General features: G+C 32.2%; 2 protein-coding genes across 13 annotated transcripts in view; one reads left to right on the top strand and one right to left on the bottom strand.

Moving 5' to 3' along the window:
* sdk (sidekick cell adhesion molecule) overlaps positions 1-20,721 on the top strand; it is a 39,798-nt gene extending 19,077 nt beyond the window's left edge. The window contains exons 2-34 of one of the 9 annotated variants that reach the window (XM_089083538.1): positions 1,851-1,946; positions 2,571-2,750; positions 2,843-3,056; positions 3,221-3,394; positions 3,522-3,730; positions 3,894-4,044; positions 4,395-4,522; positions 5,047-5,160; positions 5,940-6,059; positions 6,317-6,472; positions 6,810-6,936; positions 7,292-7,593; positions 7,917-8,102; positions 8,248-8,553; positions 8,768-9,094; positions 9,310-9,506; positions 9,633-9,842; positions 10,105-10,359; positions 10,462-10,690; positions 10,895-11,197; positions 11,437-11,617; positions 11,915-12,130; positions 12,211-12,407; positions 12,583-12,779; positions 12,921-13,160; positions 13,323-13,520; positions 13,651-13,792; positions 14,086-14,364; positions 14,758-14,778; positions 15,884-16,041; positions 16,159-16,321; positions 17,068-17,390; positions 17,465-20,721. In XM_089083538.1, the coding sequence (XP_088939664.1) occupies positions 1,851-1,946; positions 2,571-2,750; positions 2,843-3,056; positions 3,221-3,394; positions 3,522-3,730; positions 3,894-4,044; positions 4,395-4,522; positions 5,047-5,160; positions 5,940-6,059; positions 6,317-6,472; positions 6,810-6,936; positions 7,292-7,593; positions 7,917-8,102; positions 8,248-8,553; positions 8,768-9,094; positions 9,310-9,506; positions 9,633-9,842; positions 10,105-10,359; positions 10,462-10,690; positions 10,895-11,197; positions 11,437-11,617; positions 11,915-12,130; positions 12,211-12,407; positions 12,583-12,779; positions 12,921-13,160; positions 13,323-13,520; positions 13,651-13,792; positions 14,086-14,364; positions 14,758-14,778; positions 15,884-16,041; positions 16,159-16,321; positions 17,068-17,390; positions 17,465-17,707 (6,542 nt within the window). In that variant the 3' untranslated portion in view covers positions 17,708-20,721. Of the gene's footprint in view, positions 1-1,850; positions 1,947-2,570; positions 2,751-2,842; positions 3,057-3,220; positions 3,395-3,521; positions 3,731-3,893; positions 4,045-4,394; positions 4,523-5,046; positions 5,161-5,939; positions 6,060-6,316; positions 6,473-6,809; positions 6,937-7,291; positions 7,594-7,916; positions 8,103-8,247; positions 8,554-8,767; positions 9,095-9,309; positions 9,507-9,632; positions 9,843-10,104; positions 10,360-10,461; positions 10,691-10,894; positions 11,198-11,436; positions 11,618-11,914; positions 12,131-12,210; positions 12,408-12,582; positions 12,780-12,920; positions 13,161-13,322; positions 13,521-13,650; positions 13,793-14,085; positions 14,365-14,757; positions 14,779-15,418; positions 15,499-15,883; positions 16,322-17,067; positions 17,391-17,464 lie in introns of those variants that run through there. The other 8 variants (XM_089083540.1, XM_089083539.1, XM_089083535.1 and 5 more) reach the window with 8 other exon arrangements.
* On the bottom strand, positions 16,388-25,426 carry LOC105433108 (aaRS-interacting multifunctional protein 2). Of its 4 annotated transcripts, none has more exons than XM_089083546.1 (4): positions 25,035-25,426; positions 23,463-23,612; positions 23,121-23,331; positions 16,388-17,433 (listed from the first exon to the last, which is right to left on the bottom strand). In XM_089083546.1, exons 1-4 carry the CDS (start codon positions 25,275-25,277, stop codon positions 17,387-17,389), a joined length of 651 nt encoding a protein of 216 aa, XP_088939672.1. In that variant the 5' UTR covers positions 25,278-25,426; the 3' UTR covers positions 16,388-17,386. The 4 variants fall into 4 exon arrangements, with proteins under 4 accessions (XP_088939672.1, XP_088939669.1, XP_088939670.1 ...); XM_089083543.1 differs by lacking the exon at positions 16,388-17,433 and adding an exon at positions 20,712-22,456; XM_089083544.1 differs by lacking the exon at positions 16,388-17,433 and adding an exon at positions 20,712-22,456 and having other exon boundaries at positions 25,053-25,426.
* Between the last annotated feature and the right edge of the window lie 164 nt (positions 25,427-25,590).

Below are 25,590 nucleotides of genomic sequence, written 5' to 3'. Positions count from 1 at the left end.
CGATCGTTCGTTCTTAGACGCCGCCAACGATACGTGACTGATTGCATCGTGTATCCAATCAGAGCCGTGCATCACACGGTGCATCAGGTCGGAATGAATTACCGGTTGTAAAATAACGATGCGCAGAAATACCACTCATCGCTCTAGATCATCATTGGCATGTAAATCATTATTGTTTACACATCCGTAGGAACTTTTCCTAGGGTGAAAGTGCTCCACGTAAATTACGAATCACAATTTTCCCGCTTCAGCAAACGAGCCAAAATTACATATTACAAGTATCATATATAAATTATAAATGGAATTTATAAATTTGTATGTACTATAAATCATTAATTAATTAATAACGTTAATTTTATAAAAATATTCTTCGTAAAGAGAATATTCTTTGTATATACTTTCGGTAATGTATATACGCAACACACTTCTTAAAATCTTGAGCGATAATTTTCCTAAAACTTTATTTCTTGTCGCGATTAATTTTACAAGATTTACAAGAGAATTAATTTTCAATGGAAAAGCACCAAGATGGCTTTAATAATAATTTATTAGAAATTAGAAATTTTTTAAATAACATTATCGCATCGTAGAAATTGAGAGGACGTCCTTTTTTTCCAAATTCTTTCTTTGACTCTCTGACTTGAACTTTCTTTGACTTGAATCGTTCGCCCGTATCTACGATTGAATCGTGGTTCCACAAAGAACGACGAGAGGTTGCGACATACCCGCGTGTCAAGATCACCGGAGCGTGGAACGTCCGGTGGATACGGGAGGGTGCACGTGTCGGTTTTACGTGCGTGCATGTGACTCGGCACCTCGGCATCCGCGGCCATTCGTTCGCATTCTTTCCTCTCGTTTGTTCGGCCTTTTTGGAGCACCGTAGATTATTACGTCTCTTTTACGCGACGCTCACGGTGACTCAGTGTCGGTCAGCTGTATGGAATTTACACTTAATCTTGTGAAAGATAAAGATGATTAAATCTATATAGTATAGATCTTTGAGAATCGAATTCCGAAATTAAATTCTAAAAAAAAAATACGAATTAAATTCATGCGTCTGAAGCTGTCGTACTTCAAGGAAATTCGTCAATTATAACGAGAGTATTGAGGAAGTACCAGCTTCATTTTTAATAGTTTTGTAATTCTATATAAGCTAGGAAGATGAATATATATTTAGCTTATCTGATTAATATTACCACAAAAATGTTTACCATATGGCAAATGAGTAGTAATGAATTTATTTTGACGTATGTCATAATATCATGTTATTACATAAATTGATATTTTGTGATATTATGTTACGATATTAATCATGTGATATACAAGTAGGATTCGAAGTAAAAACAATTTTTTAATAAAAAATATTATGTATCATTATGTAAATATCATTTCTATGATAATCTCGTTGTTAAGAAAACAGTATCTTTATCACTTTATATCATATCATCATGTCTGAGCATGCGAAATGTCAGCTGTCATTCGTGAACTGTATAATAGCCAATAATTTAAAAACTCTTATAGCTTCAACATTCTCGTATTAGAATATTTCAAAATGTCTGCTTTTGGAAATGCTCGAATTATATACATATTTGCCTGTATATAGGATATCTCAAAATTATCACATTTGCTTTTGAAAACAAATTCTTTAAAATATTCTAATACAAAAATGTTGAAACTATTTTACACACACACACACACACACACACACACACACACAACATTTTTGTGCGTATGTATGTATATGTGTATATATATATATATATCATACAGAGAGAGAGAGAGAGAGAGAGAGCTCTTATTAACTCTTCCGCGAAATCGATTTGAAGAAAAAAATGTTTCTTTGTTCGCAGAACCACTTCAGGAGCCGCGCTTCACTAATCAACCCTCCAGCAGTGGCAATATACTTAGTGAAAATCGCACAAAGTTTTTGCAATGCCAAGCAAGAGGTAAGAATTACAATTATTAAAATTTTTTGTTTTTAATATCGTTGCCAATAGTTTAAATTGTTCCATATCAATTCACATAAATTGCTAAAATTTCTTGAAATTTTATTATTAAATAAATCTTATTAAATGGCATATAATTAATATTGCATTGAATAAAAAGAGCGAAAGAGAAAGATAGGGACTGCAGCAGCTTTGAGGATAAGGTTCGCCGCAAGGCGTTTCATTGTCCCGTAGAAATATCGGGTAACGTAACAGACGGATGAGAAATGGTGACCAGATGAAGCCTTACCGATGCCCAGCAACGTGTAATTCGAGCATATGACCCTGTACTAATGGTATTAGATAGCTCGTGAGCTGCAGCCTCGTCCGTGACTTTGCATTGAATCATTTATTTTATGTTAACTTTTCATGATATCAAAGTTCATCTAAATCGCTCATTTCTTATATATCTTCTATAATGCAAAAAATTTACAATTCAGAGGAAATATATATTTATTAATGAGAAAAATATCACGTTTTTTTCTTTTTTAATAATCTTTATTTAAATGTTTGATGTTTAAGTCAAACTGAACAATTAGGAAAAATTATTTGGATGTGTGATAAATTTTTATGTCACTTTCACAGGCAATCCTCAACCAAAGTACAAATGGTTTAAAGACGGGAGGTCCCTCAGCAACGAGCTTACTTCGGGGCCTTACTTTCGTATTAATAGTACGCGACGGGAAGATGCAGGAGTATATCATTGTGTCGCAACGAATGACGTAGGATCCATATTCAGCGATAGTCTCGTCTTTACCGTAGCCTGTGAGTAGTTTTAACAAGTTGTATCACTCTGCATTTTGATTGTATCTCTATGAGTATTACAAATTACGGATCGTCGATTCAATTTACTTCAGATATGGGAATGTTCGACGATCTCACGGAGAAAGTGGTGACTGTCAAGTCGGGTAACGCTGCGATTCTGGAACTACCCCCGATCGAGAGCCATCCCATGCCTGACATAACATGGTTCTCCTCGAATGGGATTCCTCTATACGGTATAAAATACGCCAAGATCAATCATACGTTGATCATTTTAAATGCTTCGGAAAATGATGAAGGCTTCTACAGGTTCGTATAACTAATAATAATTAAAAATCTTTCTTTTAAAATTCTTAATAAGTAAAGTAGAAATGCACAATTATTTAAACTTCAAATTATTTAAACTTGAAGATTTTGCTTTATAGTTTTATAATTTCAGAAAGTAAGTTAAACTTATACTTTTTTATATATAGAGCGAAGGCTATTAATACTCAATTGGGAACGGAAGAGAACAGTCCGTTTTTTAAATTACAAGTCACCGGCGATTCAAACGCGGAAGTAGCTCCTACCATAATTGTCAAGCCGCAGGATACGCAAATAATCAAAGATGAAGATGTCACGTATTTAAATTGCATTGCAAACGCCAGGTAATTATGAATTTTTATTTCTCATTTTCTTTACAAGCTAAGTTTTCTTTTCAATGCTATCAAGATTTACTTTCAACACGAAAAAAATTGAAATTGAAGTTTTAATATTATGGCTGCGTTGTTTCAGATCGCTTCACGAGCTGAGAACTTTATGGATGAAAGACGGCATTCCAATCGAGAATTCTAGAATATCGTATAGCTTTAACGATTCATGGAACAGAACGCTCTCATTGATCTCAGCCAATATAACTTACACAGGAACTTACTCCTGCCATGTAGATTTAAGAAGTGGTGGTTATCCAACTGTAAATGCAAGCGCAAAAATCGTTGTATATGGTGAGCGACAGTAAAATTATATATTAAATGTACAAATGATAACTTAACATATAATAATAAAAACATAAAATTAATATATAATTACGTGATTATAAAAATAAAAATACGACAATAGAGATATTAATAGATCTGAATCTTTATGAAAATTCTTATTCTTTTCTAGAAAAACCGACGTTTATAACGGAATTAAAAAGGGAGACCCTGAGCGATTATGGATCTACAGTAACGTTACCGTGCGATGCTAACGGCGTGCCACCTCCTACAATCACTTGGTTCCGTAATGCCGAGCCTGTTGATCATTTATTGGGAACCAGGTACGCCTCGGCAAATATTTGCCTTTGTAATGTGTTGGAATCTGGAGAAAAGCAAGAGAAAGAAAGAGAAGTCTTTTAATCATTCAAGCATTTTGACTAATGAATTTTGTTAAAATTTTTTTCTATTAAGCTAAGTTCATAATTGTTCTATATGATAAAGATATACTTTGGTAAATAAATTTTTATTTCAGTATATATTTTTATTACAAATTAGAATATGTAATGTAATTTATTTTAAAGGTTTAAAATGATCAAATCTGGTATTTTCATTTTCTGATATCATTGTCTAAAAAAATCGAAACCTCAAAATTATTTAGGTATTTTATTGTTGTTTTATCTGTGTTTTACAGATACGTAAAGGAGGAAGATGGCTCGCTGACGATTAAGAAATTAACTATGGATGACTCAGGAATGTTTCAGTGCCTTGCGTCTAACAAAGCCGGGGGATCGTCCAGTTATACTTGGCTGAAAGCGAAAAGTGAGTAACTTTTTTTTTGTCTTTATAGCGTATCGCGATATTCTAAAAACAGTAAAATTATTACCCAGTGTAACTTAGTGTTCACAAAACACGCGACTAAAATATCCATGAAAAAATGTAATAATTTTATAAAAATTAAAATAATCTAATCGTAATCCTTTTTTTATCTTATAAATAATGAAATCAAAATGGAAAACTATCATAAATTACTCTTGCAAATATAATTATATATAATTTAATTTTGTGTACCAGATGGGTTTAAAAATTATATATTATTTATTTGTTGTTTTTTGACATGTATCAAAATAAATTGTAATAAAAATAATTTATTTTGTTAATAACAAGATTATTAATCATACTACAGAAACAACAAATATTTTATATAAACATTTATAAAGGGGAAAATCCATTAAACAAGGGAAAATCTTTCGTTTTTCGAATGTTGCGTTTTTCGCGAACACTTCGCGTAATAATATCACAAGCAGAGTTAATATAAAATGACGTGTTTTTTGTGTGCGGCACAGAAAAAGGATTAGGGAGCAGATTAAGAAACAGAATCGCCCGCTGGGCGGCTGGCTACAATGTAGTCAGAGTTCGCCAGTCTGATCGCCGTTTTATGTTCTCTCAATATCCAAACAGTAAGAATATTGTAGCGAGATTTTCACACTTTTCTTCTTCATTATCATTTTCGGCACATGCTTGAAGATTGCGTATAAATTTCACTTCACGATTTTTGCTTCTCTTAGTGACGAATTTTCGCATAATTCCGATAAGGCAAATAGCACTACGAATGTCGGCATTTTAGAATATTTATTATTATTCCACGATTTAATTCATAGAATTTTAGCAGAAGATATTGATCAGTTCTGCATTTTTTTTACATGATTAGCAATTTAATTAATTTAGTGTTTTTTTATATCATAGAACTAATGCACATTTTGCAGAAATATTAAATGCATATTCTTGAAGAAATATTAAAACGATTTGTATCTTGTAATGAGACAATCTGTGATAAGCGTTTGCGACATTGCAAATAATATTGACACGCACGTTTCTGTTTTCCATAGGAATTTTTAATAAAATATTTTTTTCTGAATTTTATGGATGCTTTCGATGCCGTTAGCATTTAATATTTAGTAATTATTTTATGTGGCATATATTTATCATAAAATAGATTGTACTTAGTTATAAGTTTGCGTAGTTTTGCTATTAAATATGTGTTTGTGTTGTGCTTATAAAAGAATGTGCTTGTCTTTTGGAATCAGCATAGAGAAATAGAGAAGAGGTTACAGAGAATTACAGATGGGTTTAAATATATATATTGCAAGCGATTGATCACCTTTTCTTCATTTGCACGTTGTGAAGAAAATTTGTTTAATGGATTCGAGATTAATAATGAAATTCTTATAATTTACAGCTTCCGGACCGATAATGGAAAACGGACCACAAAATTTAACAGTGTTAGATGGCAAAGATGCAACTTTGAGTTGCAACGCGGTTGCGGCGCCTAAGCCAAATACCACTTGGTATTATAATGGTAATTAAAGTAAAGCTAAATCGTATTTTTAATTAAAATTCTCGAACAGTCTCGAACAGTCTAAAATAAATAGTAACGTATAAATCTATTATAATTATTATAAATAATTATAATTATTATAAATATATTATATCAATCTTAATCTGATTGCTAAAATTATTTAATCCTTATAAAACTAAATTAAACAAGATTATAAATTATCGTGAGATATTTTTTACCTTGCCCGTATATATTTATATTTTTATCTTATACAACAGATACGATCCTAGTGGAAATTGCCGGAAGAGTACAAGTTTTAGACAATGGTGATCTCTTAATTGCGGCGGTGAAGCCAAGCGATACGGGAAAATATACATGTATTCGCGCGAACGAAGCTGGCTCTATCAACGGATCGGCATATTTGACTGTTATGGGTAATTATTAAATCAGACATTTATAGATAAAAATTGAATAAATGATAGAACTTTTTCAGTTTATACAAATATTTACGCACGCATATTAAATAATTTACGTTGATAAAAGAAGAAGAAAACTTTGCTAGCATTGGAAAAAATTAAAAGCAAAAATTTTAATTTTCTAAAATTATATTTTTTACTTATATCTTCAAGCGTACATACAAAAAAATCTTTATTTAGCAATAATGTATTGATAAAAATCTATTTTTTGCTTTTATTTAATTGTGAATACATTGTACAATTTGTTGCACGTAATCTATATCTGTTTGTTGTATGTAATCTATATCTGTTACAGTTCGAACACAAATTATTCAACCACCTGTTGATACGTCCGTGCTTCTCGGACGAACTGCCGAATTGCAGTGTAAAGTTTCAAACGATCCCAGTGTCGTGTACGACATGGCATGGTTTCACAATGGACAGTATGTATAAAGAGAAATGTTATGTAAACACACTAATTTTTTCAAAATTGTAAAATCAAAAATTTTTTAATTAAATTTAATGAATTAAATTTGTTTTTACAACTTGTTTTATAATCAAAATATTGTTTCTCGAAATATTAATCTGATCGACTCAAGACATTTAATTAAAAATAATTTATACAAAATATTACAAAATAATTTATGTATCTGTAATTTTGTGTATGTATATTTATTAACTAAAATGTATCTGTTGATTTATATAAAAAGGTATCAACGAAATTGTTCGAATGACAACAGATTCTCTATCTCTCCCGATGCTTGAAAATCTTGAAGTGATATATTTTGCACGTTACAGAGTAATAAACACGCAAGCAAGTCAAAGAGTGAAGATGCGTTCGGACGGCACCCTCGAAATTGTCACTGTTCGAGCTTCCGACGTAGGCGAGTACATGTGCTCTGTAGTATCGCCAGGTGGCAACGAAACGCGATCTGCTCGTTTAAGCGTAATCGAATTGCCATTTCCACCGATCAATGTCATGGCTACACGGGTTGAAAGAATCTCGCCACGTACCATTAACGTTACATGGGTGCCTGGCTTCGACGGCAACAGTCCTACGAAAAAATTTATAGTCCAGAGACGAGAAGTATCCGATCTGGGTAAGTATAGTTCGAATATAAAAATATAAATAAAATAAAATTTAAGTATAACCGAATGCATAAATTATCGTTTATATTTATATTTTATATTCGTATAATATTTTTAGATATATATAATATTATTTAGCCCCTATGTAATATACTTATTTATAATGTAATATACTTATTTATAATTTATTTATAATGAATATTACAATGTGAATTTAATTTATTAATTATTGATAAAGTGAATTAATTATTCATCAAATATTGATATTAATAATATATATCAAACATTGAAAAAACTTATAAAGCTCTAAATAATTATAATATTATGAATATAGGTCCTATACATGATCCGATATTAAATTGGATCACTGAACGCGACAATGTGTCCGCGACCAGTCGATGGGTATTGTTGAACAATTTGAAAGCCGCAGCGGCTTATCAATTTCGTGTTAGCGCCGAGAATAGCGTCGGCGAAGGTCCATCATCAGCACCTAGCAATATCGTCATTCTACCTCAAGAACGTAAGCGATTGAAAAGATTAGTCAAACGATTCGTTTAGTGGCAAATATAAATATGCTTATTATACCTTTATAAAATCGCATATATCTGATAATTTGTTAAATTCTCATATGCATATTAAATTTTATTTAATCGCTTTATTTGTAGCGCCTAGCGGTCCACCGATTGGTTTCGTCGGTTCAGCACGTTCGTCTTCAGAAATAATTACGCAATGGCAACCTCCATTAGAAGAATATCGAAATGGCCATATCTTAGGATATATATTGAGATACGCACTCTTTGGATATAACGACAGTCCGTGGACGATACAAAACATCACCAATGAAGCGCAAAGAAATTATCTTATTACCGATCTAATTACCTGGAAAGACTATGAAGTACAAATAGCAGCTTATAATGAAAAGGGTGTGGGTGTATATTCAAAAGGCTTACAAATCAAAACTAAAGAAGGAGGTAATTAATATAAGAAAATTAAAGAAGAATTAAATAGGATATAATTTGACAATATTGTATAAGTTAATTAAAATATTGTAATTTTCTTGAGAATAATGTTGAAACTAAATTTAAATAATCTGTTATAATCTTCAACTAATTTTATATAGAAATCTAAAATATTATTGTATAATACTGTAAATTAATTAAAAATAATAGAAATAATTCTATATAGTTCCGGAAGCACCTCCTACGAATGTGAAAGCAGAAGCGCTTAATTCAACGGCAGTGAAAGTTTGGTGGAAGCCACCAAATCCGCAAAAAATTAATGGAATAAATCAAGGATATAAATTGCAAGCTTGGATCGGCAGCAATTTCACAGAAGCAACTGAATACAAATCGATGACGGTGCCACCTAGTTTATTCGATCCGCTTGCCGAGCAGAACGCTATTATGACAGGTTTAAGAAAATACACTGTATATAATATCACGGTTCTCTGCTTCACTGATCCAGGTGACGGTGAAAGAAGCTCGCCCGTTGAAATTCGCACTCGCGAAGATGGTACGTTCAATCATATAATAACTACTAACTAGTTAAAAATTAATTATTATATTATTAGATTTTAAGATAATTTCTAAGATTCTAAAAAATCATTTTTCTTTTTTTCTTTGATTTGTCTGTACATAATAAGGAAATGAGAATTTTTTATGAACATTATGTGTATGTACATTATTCACTTATATCTTTATATATATGTGTATATGTATATGTTATAGTTCCAGAAGAAGTGGAAAATCTACAATTTGAAAATATTAGTGATCGCGCGCTGACAGTTAAATGGAGTGCTCCTAAAAAAACCAATGGAATATTAACACATTATCAACTGAAATATATGATTAAAGATATTCCGGAATCTTTGCGCGTTGAAAACTTTACAGCTGATGTATTATCAACTAAAGTAGAGCATCTTCAGGTAGTCATTGATTCTAAATTATAAAATTACAAAAAAGAAGGTACAAAGAAAAGTCTAAAAATCATAATATCAAAAAGCAGTTTAAAAGGATGAAAATTAAATTTCTATTTCTATTTCTTTTTTTAGGCATTGACTCACTACAAATTTGAAGTAACCGCTTGGACATCGGTCGGACCTGGCAAATCGAAAGTAGCAACTATTCAATCTGGTGTCGAGCCAGTGTTACCGGAACCACCTACGAAACTAGCATTGTCTAATATAGATGCGTTTTCTATTGTGTTGCAATTCACGCCAGGATTTGACGGGAATTCATCCATCATAAAATGGACAGTGCAGGTTGGTAGTCTCATAATCGATACACTCTCTTCTAAAAGATCAATGATTATTGTTTTACACTTTTTTATTTCAATATCTAATAAAACATTTGCAATTCTATTAAAATTTAACGAATAAAATTTCATTATCTATCTCTTCTAATGTAAAGATTCGATATCTGAAAAATGCTACATTTTCAGTAGTGATTTATAAGATATATTTTTAAGACGAATAATAGATGGAAAGAAGTAATATGCAAGATTGATTGTTGTCGATTTCTTAGGCACAAACGGCGCGAAACTCGACATGGTATAATATTTACGAAGTGTCCGATCCCGATGCTAGTACGATCACTGTCGATGGTTTGACTCCTTTTATGCAATACAAGCTTCGTCTGATTGCAAACAACGTTGTCGGTGCTTCGCAGCCGTCCGAACCGACTAAAGAGTTTCAAACGATTCAGGCACCACCTTCTCATCCTCCGAAAAACGTTACGGTCCGTGCGATGAGTGCCACTGAATTACGCGTTAGATGGATTGTAAGTATCATTATTGAATTATTATATGAAAATTATGATTTTTATGTGAATTGCCGCTATTAAGAGTATGTTACAATAAAAATTGTATTATCTTTTGTGTAGCCATTGCAGCAAATAGAATGGTACGGAAATCCACGAGGATACAATGTCACTTACACGGAGGTGCGATCAAACATCTCGAACAGCATAACTATCGAAGATCCCACTGCGAATTCATATATTCTGGAAAATATGGAAGAATATGCGGATTACGAGATAATAATGCAAGCGTTCAACGATGTCGGTTCTTCGACAGCGAGTCCAAAAGCTATTGAACGAACTCGTGAATCAGGTGAGTTTTTCATACATAATTAAGTGTAATTATGTAGAAAAAAAAAACTAATTTGAAAACGTAATTCTTCCGTTATTTTAAAAGAATAATAAAATAAAAACACTTCTTCAGCCCTACACTCGAAATAATATTTTTCATAATATGAGTATTAGTATTAGTATTAATATTAGTATTAGTATTATATATAATTTAATGTTTTTTTAGTACCTTCTCTGGGACCGATTAATGTGGAAGCAAACGCAACATCCTCCACGACTATTCTAGTGCGATGGGGCGATGTACCCGTAGAACATCAGAATGGACAGATTGATGGTTTTAAAGTGTACTACGGCGCGAATTCCAGGTCGATCTTCCAATACAAGAATATTCCTAGCAACACTACTTTCACGACCACGCTAACGGAGCTTCGCAAATTTGTTCAATATCACGTGCAGGTTTTAGCCTACACGAGACTTGGTGACGGAGCATTGAGCACTCCACCTGTGAGAGTACAGACCTTTGAAGACAGTAAGTGAATTATTTTGATTAAACTTGCACTAATAAAAGCAATCACAACAATTATAATGCTACATATGACATTATAAATTATTTTTTATGATATATTAAATACATTATTTTTTATATAGGTATATATTAACATATAATAAAGCTTAATAATAACAAGCTATAGTAACAATATAATAGAGATAGGAAAATGAAATCTATCACTATCATATCGCTATAATGTTTTTTTTTTTTTATTACAGCTCCTGGTCCACCATCTAATGTATCCTTTCCCGATGTGAGTTTTACTACAGCACGCATTATCTGGGATACACCAGAGGATCCCAATGGAGAGATTCTAGCCTATAAGGTCATGTTTCATTTAAATAATAGCCAGGATCGTCAATTTTCTAAGGACTTTCCAGCATCAGATAGGACATTCAGGTATCCAAATTTTCTTTTCTTTTCTTATATTTATATCTGAAATTTTAAACCCAAATGCATTACAAAAAATTATTTGTATTTTAAATTTAGAGATTTAAAATAAAATAAAATTTTAGAATATGAGAAAGTTAATATCAGATTCGAAATTTTTTTGTTCTGATAAATGAAATGTGAAAGATATTTTGAGTTTAGATATATTGAACAAACAAATAATTATGTTTTTAATTTAATAAATTTAATTTAATAATTTAATTTAATAAATATGTTTTTAAATATCGCAATTATTGCCATTTACAGAGCCACCGGACTCGAGCCTGAAATGTATTACATGTTTTCCGTGACAGCGCAAACAAGATTGGGTTGGGGTAAGACAGCTTATGCACTTGTATTTACTACGAACAACAGGGAACGTCCGCAAGCACCATCGGTACCACAAGTGAGCAAGTCGCAGATCCAAAGTCGTCAAATAACGTTTAGCTGGACACCGGGAAGAGACGGTTTTGCACCGTTAAGGTATAAACATCTCTTCTGTGTAAAGTTTAATTTTTGCTTCTTTAATCTTAATTAATCTCTCTTTTTATGCTTCTAAACAGATATTACACAGTGCAACAGTCGGAGAATTCCGGACCGTTTCAAATTATTCCCGAAAGAGTGGAACCCACTTTAACGTCTTATACAGCTAACAATTTAAAGCCTTATACACACTATCAATTTCGTATTCAAGCTACAAATGACATAGGTCCTTCAGAGTGGAGCAATGAATCCGCTCAAGTACAAACTCTACCTGCAGGTTCGTATCAAATGACAAAATAATACGAGTCACTCAATAAAATATTAGATTTATTTTAAAAAATTACACAGAAAGTGAGAATAAATTTTCTTGTTTTTTTTTTTTTTTTTTTAAATCTATTTTTTCATTCCTTTTGATTAAATTTTTCAACGCTGGCACATAATATTTCTTGCAGCGCCATCAAAGGGTGTTACCGGCCTGAAAGTTGTACCAATAACAACATCTAGCGTTGAAGTTCATTGGAATATGATTGACGAGGTATACTGGAGTGGTGATCATGAGACAGGTGGTTATCGTGTTGTTTATCAGCCGGTATCGGATTTCCCAACACCTCTTCAAGCAACACCGAAAGAAGAAATCTTAGGAATTAAGGTACGTATAATCTCTAAAATATAACATATATATTTTTATTATAATGTTAATTTAAAATCATAAAATAATATCAAGATTGACTACATGTATCAACGCTTTGTTTTATTTAACTAATAAACAACACATTCTTTTTTGTCACAGGAAACTAAAATGGTTTTAAGCGACTTGACAGAGGATCGTTATTACGAGATTGTAGTACTACCATTCAATTCGGAAGGTGAAGGTCCGCCGAGTCCTCCGGTCACAGTCTATGTAGGAGAAGCGGTTCCTACAGGAGAACCTCAACATTTGAAAGCCGAGCCTATTTCCTCGACTGAAGTCCATTTGCGTTGGAAGCCTCCTCAAGCTAATATGCAAAATGGCGATTTACTAGGATATAAGGTAATAGTTTGTTTCACTCAATTCAATAACAAATGATAAACGTGACAAATTTATAAATTTTTATTTTGCATATTGAATAATTAATTGTTGCAAATTAGTAGTCTTACTCTATTAATTCCACATATGTGTTTATTGTAATAAATATTTCCATTTTTATTGTAGATTTTTTACTTAGTGACTGACTCCCCCCAGGAATTAGAAAAAGAACAAGAAGAGGAGATAGAGGTTGTTCCGGCATCTTGTTTGGCACACAATTTAGTCTTTCTTGACAAGTACACAGAATATCGCATACAAATTTTAGCGTTTAATCCGGCTGGAGATGGTCCACGATCTCCGCCAATTACTGTAAGAACGAAACAGGTAATTTTCCAGAAACATTATATCATGAATGATTCATAAATAATCTCTTTAATTAACAGATATAATAATTAACAAATATTTAACATAATACAAATTGATATTTAAACTCAAATATATGATGTGATTATAGGATGTACCAGGACCACCATATCATTTGGAATTCAAGGATATTACCATGACCAGTTTGCGCGTTTCTTGGAAGCCGCCGAAGTTACGCAATGGCGAGATAGTTGGTTACATCGTTACATATGAGACGGCAGAGCAAAATGACCGTAAGATTAATCAATATCCCAACAAAAAGATTGCAATATTCGTAAAAATAATTTAATTTTCGATTTATTCTTCCGTGAATTTTCATTTTCTAATTTTGTTTATTGTATCATTAAGACATTTAATATTTCATTTTAATTAATACCAACATAATGCCTACAATATAATTTTGATATTATTTTAAATTTTACGACGAAAATTCATACATATGGTAGTCACTTCACAGAAATATGTGAAAGAACACAGAAATATGTAAATATCTATTTTTTTACTAATTTGTCGATGCACTATTAAGGTTTCAGTAAACAAGTTAAGCAAAAAGTGACGGAAACGAGCCTCTTTATCCAGCCACTGGAAGAAGAAGTGACGTATACCTTCATGGTTCGCGCGCAGACGATCGACTTCGGACCACCGATATCCGGCAATGTTACAACTGGTCCGCAGGAAGGTTCGCCGATGGCACCCAGCAATCTTGCCGTAACTAAAACGGTCTCCAGTGTGGAATTACAATGGACCAACGGGGCTTCCGGCAAAGGTCCTATACTCGGTTATTACATCGAGACTCGTCGTAAAGGTAAATACAAAATCTACATGCAATTATCATTATCTCGCTACGTATTTATATAACAAGAGTCGAAAGAATCTGTTACGGGTCCTATTCAAAATTTCCAACCGTTTTACACGACCGTTTATCGAAGTTGCAACGGCAGAAAATTATAATATATAAGAAATACAAACTAACACTAATTTCTTTTATTAGAACTATTTTATAAAATAAATTGAGCAATCGTGAATATTTGTTAGTGATGCAATTTTATAAAACTGAAATATACAATTGATCTTTCGAAATGATCTTTTTACAAAATAAATTCTGGTTAACTTGTTATATTATTTCTCATACATTTGCGTCCAACTCCAAACTGTCGGTTCTGCTAATACTAATACCGTCTTTTTCATAACTGTATAGCGGTGGAAGAATGGCAGCATTGTAAGTGTCAACGCACGTATGCTGAGCGTCAGTCATTGCATTAGATGGTTTTGATAGTGAGATCCCTGTTAGCGTAATAATATCGCTTTTGACAATCCGTTGTACATTACTATATGTGTATACATTTATTATACATGTGATCGTTTGGTATTCCCAATAATTTGCATGATAACGTCATAGCATGTTATCGCCAGAGACCCATCTTAGACGTTCAAGCAGGATTTTACTGAGATTATATTAACTTTGTACAGTGCTAACATATCGAGTATACTATCCTGACAAAGAAACGATCAAATGATTGATCGTTATATTAGCGTGACGATTTGTTGTATTGCCCGTTAATAACGCCGCAATTTTCGTTATTTAGCCTCCCTTAATCTCATTTTTAACACTTTGCGTGCAAATGTAAATCGAATATGCGGTATTTTCCATTATCATATAATAATAAAATACAATTCTGAGAAAAAGAAAATAATTTTTCAAAGATTTTCTTGCAAAATACAGCTAGCACTCAGAGTGTTAAATTAGTTATCAGAATTATATGAATTTTTATCTTTTTATTATATGCAATGTCTCATTTTTATCGCATTATTTTTTAATGATGACATTTTTTGGCTAATTTAAGAACAATTCTTTTAAGAAAAATATTAGGGTTAAATTCTGCAATTAACGATTGAAGAGGATGGAGGATTTCTGGCAAATTAAGTCTCGGAAGAAAAAGTAAATAACAAAATAATATTTATACATTAATGTTTATACATTTAATCAAGATACATATTGAATTTTTTTATCTTAATAAATAAATTATAAATTTTGATTTTTTACTAATAGAATCTGAATTTTGTGTTAATCGTAGAAATATACGATATTGAAATTTAATATTTTCGAACAAAAGTCGATTCTAAATTGATAGAAAGAATATGCTACTGAAAAATAATATCGTACAAAATGATACATTCTGTATAAAAGATTTATTTATATACATACATACATATATATACATACATACACACACATACACATACGCATCTAAACAAAATAATTTTCTTCTCCTTTAAGAAACGTGCTGAGTCAAAGATTATAACGCAATTATATATAATTGTAGACGATTCACGCTGGCAGACAATAATTCGTACTAGTAATGGACCACTAACGGAGTATACTGTATCTTATCAAAATTTACTGCCATCCACATCGTATTTGTTCAGAGTAATATCATATAACCGTTATGGGATCAGTTATCCAGCGAATTCCACCGAAACGGTAAGAAAATTCAAAGGAAAATATTTGGACATTTATATATTCATTATTAATTATCTATTTGAAAACAATTTATCACGAATTAGCATATTTGTATTAACTATGGAATTGTTTTATCAGATTTTGACACCATCGAAACTATATCTGGAATATGCATATCTGCAACACAGGCCATTTTACAGACAGACCTGGTTCATGGTCACTTTAGCTGCTACATCAATTATAATTATTATTATGGTCATAGCAGTATTATGTGTGAAGAGTAAAAGTTACAAATATAAGCGTAAGTTCAGTTTAATATACATATGTATATAAAATGATTTTAAATTATGAAAAATTATTGAATGAATGAATGAATGAATGAATGATTTATTGATCCCATTGGGGTTACAAGCTGTTAACATTTCATTATTTACAATATTTACATTAATTACACCGCTTTTTCTTATCCTACCCGCTTTACTCTACTTCTCTTTCCGTGTCTCACCTCGCCTATCCTATCTACCTATCCAGCCTACTGCTTCTCTCTCTCCCTCTCTCTCCCGCAACCCTACCTATCCTACGGACTTCCGTCCCCGTTTACAATTTTTACTTTCCTCTTTCACTCTCACACACATTCTCTCATCCATCACTCACTCATCCATCCCTTCACCTCTCTCTCTCTCTCTCTCTCTCTCTCTCTCTCTCTCTCTCTCTCTCTCATCCTTCATCTCCTTCATCCAAAGCTCTCCCTCCCCTTCCTCTCCCAGAATTCTTCCATCTGCCAACTCTGTCCTCCTCCTTCTTTCCACGTCCTACATTCTTCCCAAATATTCCCATGTCTTTATTCCCCCTCCACATAGTCTGTAAATCCTTTTTTTTTCTTCTCAATATCTCCCTTTCCTCATCTCATTTCCCAGCCGAAATCTTGCCATCTATTCCCTTCTAGCTATCTACCCTTCTCCATCTATCCTTTTCCACTTCTCATCCCTTTATTATTATGAAAAATTATTGATAGATCGCTTATTAATAAAATATAAATAATTATAGAAGAAGCACAAAAGACTCTGGAAGAGTCGATGGCGATGGACGCGGATGACAGGCAGGAATCGGATCTGGAATTGTACAGATCGCGCCAAGGCGGAAGTAATGTTGTCAACGTGGCAAGCGGTACTCTGGGTAAGAGGAACACGCTGGTTCGGAAAGCTATGCATCCTCCGCCACCCACGATGCTGGGTAAATCACCGCCAAGGCCTTCTCCGGCGTCAGTTGCTTATCACAGTGATGAGGAGAGTCTCAAGGGATACGATGAGAATCCTGATGATAGTAGCGTCACGGAGAAGCCCTCCGAAATCAGTTCCACTGATTCTCAGGTAATTTTTCGTAGAACTTGTAAAATTTTGACAAAGGCGTTCACTGAAAGAAAATTTCTTGTTGTGTTATATAGGGTTCTGAGAGCGAGAACGAAAGCGTACAGTCTGACCCACATTCCTTTGTGAATCATTACGCAAATGTGAACGATTCGTTAAGGCAGTCATGGAAACGGCAGAAACCCGTCCGGAACTATTCATCATATACGGATTCCGAACCGGAGGGCAGCGCGGTCGTTAGTTTAAATGGCGGTCAGATCATCATGAATAACATGGCTAGATCAAGAGCGCCGCTTCCTGGTTTTTCGTCGTTCGTATAATAAATAAACGAATTATCAAGACTATATTGAAATATAAAACTTTTTTTATATTCGTATATCAAAATTACCGTCGCAACGATTTTCTAGCGAAGTCTTTATGTGCCTGCATATATATATATATATATATATATATATATATATATATATATGTATGTGTATATATATATACATACATACATATACAAAATACATATATATAGAGCGAAAGACTTACGTCAGAAATACGTGTATTTGCGCGTACTGACGGCATAGATTTACAGCAAACTATAGGAAGCTTGAGGCATCTTCGTATTGTGATATATTAATATTGTGATATATACGGGGTGATTCATCTTTTTTAATGTTAACAACCAAAATATTTCGAAAACTAAGGCTTGTATCGAAGAATGTTTCGTACAAAAGTTTTATGACTTCAAGGAAGACATAAGATGGTGTCATTAGTTTAATCTTCAGTGCTAAGATCACATAGAAATCAACTTTTTTTTTTTGAAACCCCTCTCCCTTTTTTGATTACATATTTTTGTAGCTGACCTTGAGAGCTTTTTAAAATGCTATGATAAAGTATTTTTTCAGTAAGTATTTTCTTAGTTATAAGGTTGAATTTGACATACAATTTGACACAAGATATAAAATATTTCATATTCATTTTTTGGCAACTATATCATACTTTTATGCACAAAATAATGAGATGAATCAATTGATGCAAAGAAAATACATAATTGTTTAAAAAAAAATGGAGATTTGCAATGGTGTAGCCAATATCCTTTTTGAAAAACAATTTCTTCTTCACACCAATTGATTCGTTTCATTGTTCTATGTATAAAACTATTAAGATGTTGCCAAAAAAATGAAGAGTTTATATTTTATGCTTTATATTAAATTGTATATCAAATTCAAGCTTCATAAAAACTTCGTAAAATTATATTTAATAAAAAAATAATTTTATTATAGTATTTTGATAAACTCTCGAAGTAAGCTACAAGAATATATAATGAAAAATGAGGATTTCCATTTAAAAAATGATTGAAAATGATCTTCATGTGATCTTCAAACGACTATCCAAGGTCAAATCAATGGTATTATCTTATGTCCTCATAAAATTTTCTGAAATGATTTTCCATATCTTCCATATTTTTCGAAATATATTTTTTGAAAGTTAGATCTCTTCGGTTTGAAGAGTGCCGGATGTAACCCAGCTACGTATCTTCAACCACCTTCGAGTTTTATATAATACAAGTCCTCTCTTTTTCCCTTTTCTTGCTTTCCTAAGTTTCATTTTCTCTTTATCTTAATAAGTGCATGACGCAATACAAAAATTTATGTGAGGACAAAAAATGTCCTATTCATTTAACGTCCGAGAAGAACTCTATTTTTCGAAATATTTTTTCTGTTAAAGTTAAAATGAATTACCCCGTATATATTATTTATAATTTATAAGACATTCTTTGCATTTAGCACATACTTTTGTACGTTCTCGGATTAATTTAAGAATCGAGCAGCTAATATACGGATCTCGTACGAACAAATTTCTTATAGAGTGGCGTGGGTTAAATATTCATTCTTTTTCTAATAATATTTCAGATTTATTCCCGTCCGTCCTCTCAGGTACGCATTTATATGTACATGGTTACATACAAAATTCAATTTTAAGAATTTTATATATTTCTAATACAACATTTGAAAGTGTTCATTGCGTATTAAATATGATTTTGTGGATAATAATCATGTTATTGCACATTTAACATATTGCAAAGTTTTCGAAATACCTTTTTTGACTAAAGAAATTGCAATGGTTGGCCTATCATATCATTTTATAAAAATTTTATAAATTCATTAAAAATTTTAAAGACCACGTATTATAGGACATTATATAAATCCGCTCTTGCACTTAATTACGTCAGACGTGTGTAAATATGTTATATATTTCTCATACGAATGTAGATTTTGTATAATGCTATTTTATATGTATTCAGCGAGATATATATATTGCATTCGCGTTTTGTGATATACAGTAAAAGCTCCATATCTTTTCTCTTTCATGTAAGACTCATATTTTACTAAATCGTCTAAATATAAAAATCAATTCTGAAAAGTAAAATATATGAACATGATGAATAAAAACGAAACGAGGAAACACAAATTATATATAAAACGTATATTTGTATGTATTTTTATTTTATAATTTATATATTTATATATTATAAACAATTTTGTTATTTTATATTCACACACGCGCGCGCGCGCGCGCGCGCGCACACACACACACACACACACACACACACACACACACATTTTCTCCAATTCATTTTAAGGTATTTTATCAAAAATTGATGCATTCAAAATAAAAACTATTGCTAATTTTCAAAACAATTCAGAATAGAAACAATTACAAAAATAATTTTTATCTTTATCGCTTTCTAAAGCAAATTATTTTATATTTACGAATATATACAATATATTATAATATATATAAATATGTATGGAGCTTCTATTGTACATATACAGATATGTTATAATTACAGACAGTATTCGTATCTTCTCTTAAACATTCTCATTTTATTAAAATACGTCCAAACTTGTTGTATATAGAACTCAACTATGACGATTGTATATTATGTTCAATTTATTGTAACTGCGAATAATGAGACTTAAAAGACAAGATAGAGAAAAGCCTAATGTAATTAGTAATTACAAATAAGACTTTTACTGATTCGTATCTGATAAGATCATTTATCTCATTTCATGCGAGACTTGCTATAAGTATTTAGAGTAGTTTATTAGTAATTTTATTATTTTCTTTGAAAAGAAGTTTACAACCGTCACGAATACTACGAATTCTTTTCTATGAAATGTTTTCGTGACATACTGCCAGTGAATATTTAGTGCAAATTTAATTTTATTTATATACTTCCATTTGTGATGAGGTGAGAGTCAATTGTAATGCTGATCATATAGGGATATTTTCAGAGAAAACCTGTTAATCTTTTAATAAAAATTTATGCAATTTTGGAAAATTTTTTTCTATAATTTATTAGATTTAATTTACATATTATCAATTAGAAATTATTACATATTTATAAACAGTGAAAAGTCAATATTTTTATAATTAATTTATTTTCATTTCTTGCTAGCACAGTAAGGAATTCCTGCATCATATAGACATATGTAAATAATGACGCAGATTTTTATAATTAAAAACGTAAATGTTAAGTAGGGGCCCCACCTCCATTTCAATGAAATTAGATTTATTCGACGCGTTTTTGCACGAAACGAAAGAATTTGACAGAAAAAAGTGTCGCTCTATTCCGTGAATCGAGATATTAATCATTAAAATTTGCACTATTTAGACACAGTAGCAACATGCGTATACATTTCGTGATCGAAATACATACGAAATATAAAATAATATACAATATAATTAGTTAATATATGTGTATATATATATATATATATATATATATATATATATATATATACATATACATATAATATATATATTTACTTATTATATTATTTATTCATATATTATATTACTTACATTTTTATATATTATATAATTTGTGTGTGTGTGTAAACATATTTACAAATAATATATAATATATAAAAATGTGAATAATATAATATATGAATAAATAATATAATAATAATAAATAATATATATATATATCATATACATATATAAAATATAATAATCTACTATATATATAAATAATATAATCTATAAATATATATATATATTAATTCATTATATTGTATATTATTTCATATTTCGTATATATTTCAATCACTATGGCGCATGCTGCTACTGCGTCGGTACATTTAGTTGATATGACAAGTTTTCCAACCTTAAATAGTGCAAACTTTAACGATTTTGAGATTTACTAAAGGATATAGATCTAATTAAAGCAATAAAAGAACAAATTGAATAAAAAATAGGTAAATTAATCTAACATAGAACAGGAAGAAATAACGAAATAGGAAAAGTGAATCTGTGTACATCGTCGGAGAACTTGACGGAAGCCACATTAAATACTGTTCTCAACCGGAAGAAGAAGGGGGGGGGGGACTTTAACGATTATATAGCACGTGTCCACTTTCCCAATTTACTATCTGTATTCCTGTCCTCTCTTTATATCTGCTATTTTTCATATAATTCTTCCTTTACTTCTAATATATCTATAAATACACCAAATAATTATTCAGCCTTTGTCTTTTACTGCTTTACTATCTATAAGTCTAATTTTTATCAAAATTGGAGACATCTAAACTTGACATTTACCAATAAAAGATATGTATTTATCAATGTATTAAAATTTTTATATAAGAAAAATAATCTATTTGTAATGACTATATGTTATAACTAATTTATATAATTATCATAATGTAACTTTTCATCTATAAAAGCTTTTTCGCATGAGTCATACCATTTATAGAGAGCCGACGGTAAATTCATTTTAGGAAATTGTTTTATTAAAGACCACAGTGCAATGTCCACAATGTTAAATTCCTTCTTGGAAGACCACTTTTCAAATTTATTAGCTAATACAATCAATTCCTTTTCTATGCGTTCTGCATTCTCTTCATTATGCAGTGAATCAATTAAGTCGAGTGCGAAATCTAACGTATGCGGATGTAAGCATGAATGTTCATAATTATGCGATTTTATAAGTCTACTTAGATATCTGAGGAAATTGACCTCGCCTTTTATGGGATAAGATTTCACACCTGATACAACTTCCAAATCTTCAACTGAAAGAAATTTGATCAAATATGAAATATTTGAATAAACGGTTAAGACTTGGCTTTTTGAGATAGCCGATATCGATTTATATCACAGAGAAATGACATATAATAATTTTGGTACAATATATAGCTTTATTTTTTAATTTTCCCTTAAAAACATAATAATTTTGTTTCTGAAATCTGTAAAATCTATAGGAAACTAAAACATTCGTCTGACATTCATCTGACATCCGTCACGTAGAAGTGTGAAATTGATTTCTGAAATAATCTTTGGCCATGTTCAACTGTCACAGTCGCTTGGCCGAAAAATGACCTGTTATTTCAGAAATCATTTCATTTTTGTGTAGCAGATCGGACAAAATCTCAGTTTCTCCGCACATTTTACAAGTTTTGAGAATACGAAATTATATTTCTTAGAAAAAACTAGAAAATAAAACTGTATGTCTTAAAGAAATTATTGTATGTTATTTCTCGCCTATAACATCATAAACCAATAGCTGTGACAAGAAGTCGAATTTTAAAGAAAAAAATTTTTCCGATTTAAAGAGTGAGAAAGGTTTCAAAATTGATTAAAAGAGGAAATTTAGTTCTTTAATATATCCTGAATTATTAATGAATTAATAAATTTATTATTAAAGACATCTCTTAAAATAAAAATTAATCATCTTACCTTTTTTCCATATCAATGACAAATTTATAACATTCCCAGAGCTGTTTCCTAATTTAGTATAAAATAAAGGAACTTGATCGTGATAAATAGTAGAATGAATATATGGCGACACTCTAATACTAGTGTCAGTCCAAATTTTCTGCAAAGCAAGTATCGAGTACGGTGGTTTCTTTGGATTCACATTCAACACTAGTTCAAGGACAACTGGTTTCTATAAATCATAAATAATAATTGTTCATTGATATAAAACCAACATATGTACAATAATCACAAATATAAACGTAATTTCAACATGGACAATGTAGTAAATATTAACTGAAATTGCTGTCATAAGTTTTGTACCTGAACATGTGGAATGTTTTTCTGAATTCCTGTGTTAGCAGATTGTTTCAAGAATTGACATAGCATAACCACCTGCTGTTTGAGGTCTGCGAGTTGGCCAAGAATTTTTTCTTGTCTAGCTTCCAATGCCCCATATTCTGGTACAGGTGCCTAGAAAAAATAATATTAATTATAATACACTATTTATATTATATATTAATTTATATAATATTTGAAAAAATATCAAATCTGGCATTTACAATATGTATAAAGAAATGCAGAATTATATCACAATGAATTTGGGAACCACAACACAGCACAGGAATATAAAATTTTGTATTACTAATATAGAATTAAATTTATATCATCATGACATCTGTTATGTGATTTGCTTCAATAATAATATTAACATAAAATCCACTGAAAGATTTGTGAGACATCATAAGAAAATAAATAAGAAAAGTTTGAATGTCATGTCCCAAATATATGAGATATACACATATTTTTTTGTTTTACATATTTGTACATATTTACTTTACAACGTTAAAATCTTCTTGGATCATATCAGTATAATCCAAATTTAGATGACAGAATGGTAACAATATAAATTAACAGTACTCCATCAACAATCATTGGCACAACAAATAAAAAACAAATATTTTTCTTCTAACATACTGAATACACAAATAGATGAAAAATCTAAATACATTGTTACGCAAGGCTAGTGGAACATAGAAAAATATAGACAAATTAATCGATCATAATCAAAAAAGTGTTAAAATAATAATCTTAAGTTCTCGATAATTCTGAATTCAATTGATCAACTCGCCCTTTGCTGATTTAGTTTTTTCATGTACCTCACTATCTTAAGACTCTCCATAATACAAATATACAAAATTACTACATCATGCAATTGTTTAACTCAATAAACAGACCACACGGCCAACGTAAATTGCAAATATGATTCGTGCGGTGAGTTTTAACGGCGAATCATTCGAACAAGCGTGTTTTCATTTTCGATTGGCACGCCAGAGCGTCCGGTCAGACTGAATAGGTTACAATTAACATTAACGCTAACATCGAATTAACCCCTCCGTTTCTGACATCGATCGCAGAACTTTCCGACCTTCGCACATTTTTGACGATCGGAATCGTGATTCCGTGCGCCGGAGCCAAGTAGTCCTTCGCCTCGCTACGCCGCCCGGTCGATCACGCGCCGTTCTCGCCTCGTATTTCGAACGGCGTGTCACTTTTCTCGATTTCCCCTCAGCTCGATTTTCGCGAGAAATCACCGACATTTCCGAATCACGCTCGAAAAAAAGAGATCCCAGGGGGGAGGGACACATCGATCAAGCCCCCACGAGACAGAAAGAGGAAGAGAGAGAGAGAGAGAGAAGGAGAGAACCGCGGCACGTCGCTGCTCCGCTCTTCTGGTCGATCGCGGATCAGTGTGTCCGCGGAAATTTTCGGGAGGAGTCCACCATGTCTCTCTCGTTCGCACGACCGCGGTCGCGGCGATGGCGGCCTCGCGCGCGGACACGGGCGGTGCATCGTCGGCCGCGGAGCCTGCCCAAACAGAAACGAGACAGAAACCTGCAGAAAGCGGACAACCTGCGTGTTAACATCGCGCAACTCGGCCTCAAACTCGGTGGCGACGGTGGCGGTGGCGGTGACGGTGGCTTCGGCAGTGGTGACCACATCGGCACAGCGGAATGGTTCCTTGAATTGGCGTCCGTAAATACTTCGCATCTCGTACATGACGCTCAGATGCGAAGTCGTCTCCGGTAACACGATTATCGGCCGCTCCAGATACAGGTCCACGTATCTCTGCGTCATCGTCGCTTAGCAACTCCCGTGGCGAGAGCGATCCGTGCACGTCGAGCAGAAGAGTCCGGTATTCCGCACGCGTTCCGCACTCGCGCACTCGTGAGTCCCGTATGGCGGTGCCGGCGGCGGCCATGTTACCGTGCCGCGCCACGCACGTTGTTACAGCGGCAACGTGCGCCCGACACGTCAGATGGCGCGCGAACAGACGGCACTCCGTCAGTAAGAGTAATCTCTGTAATTCCGTAATTTGACGTTTTCATGTTTTTTTTTTTTTTTTTTTTTTTTTTTTTTTTTTTTTTTTCGAAATTCGGAGCGACAAATT

Source organism: Pogonomyrmex barbatus, unplaced genomic scaffold (genome assembly GCF_055798465.1).
Source record: "Pogonomyrmex barbatus isolate J1 unplaced genomic scaffold, ASM5579846v1 scaffold7, whole genome shotgun sequence".
NCBI classification, from domain to species: domain Eukaryota; kingdom Metazoa; phylum Arthropoda; class Insecta; order Hymenoptera; family Formicidae; genus Pogonomyrmex; species Pogonomyrmex barbatus.
The sequence above is the reverse complement of the archived record's forward strand: the minus strand, read 5'-3'. Positions and strand labels throughout refer to the sequence as shown.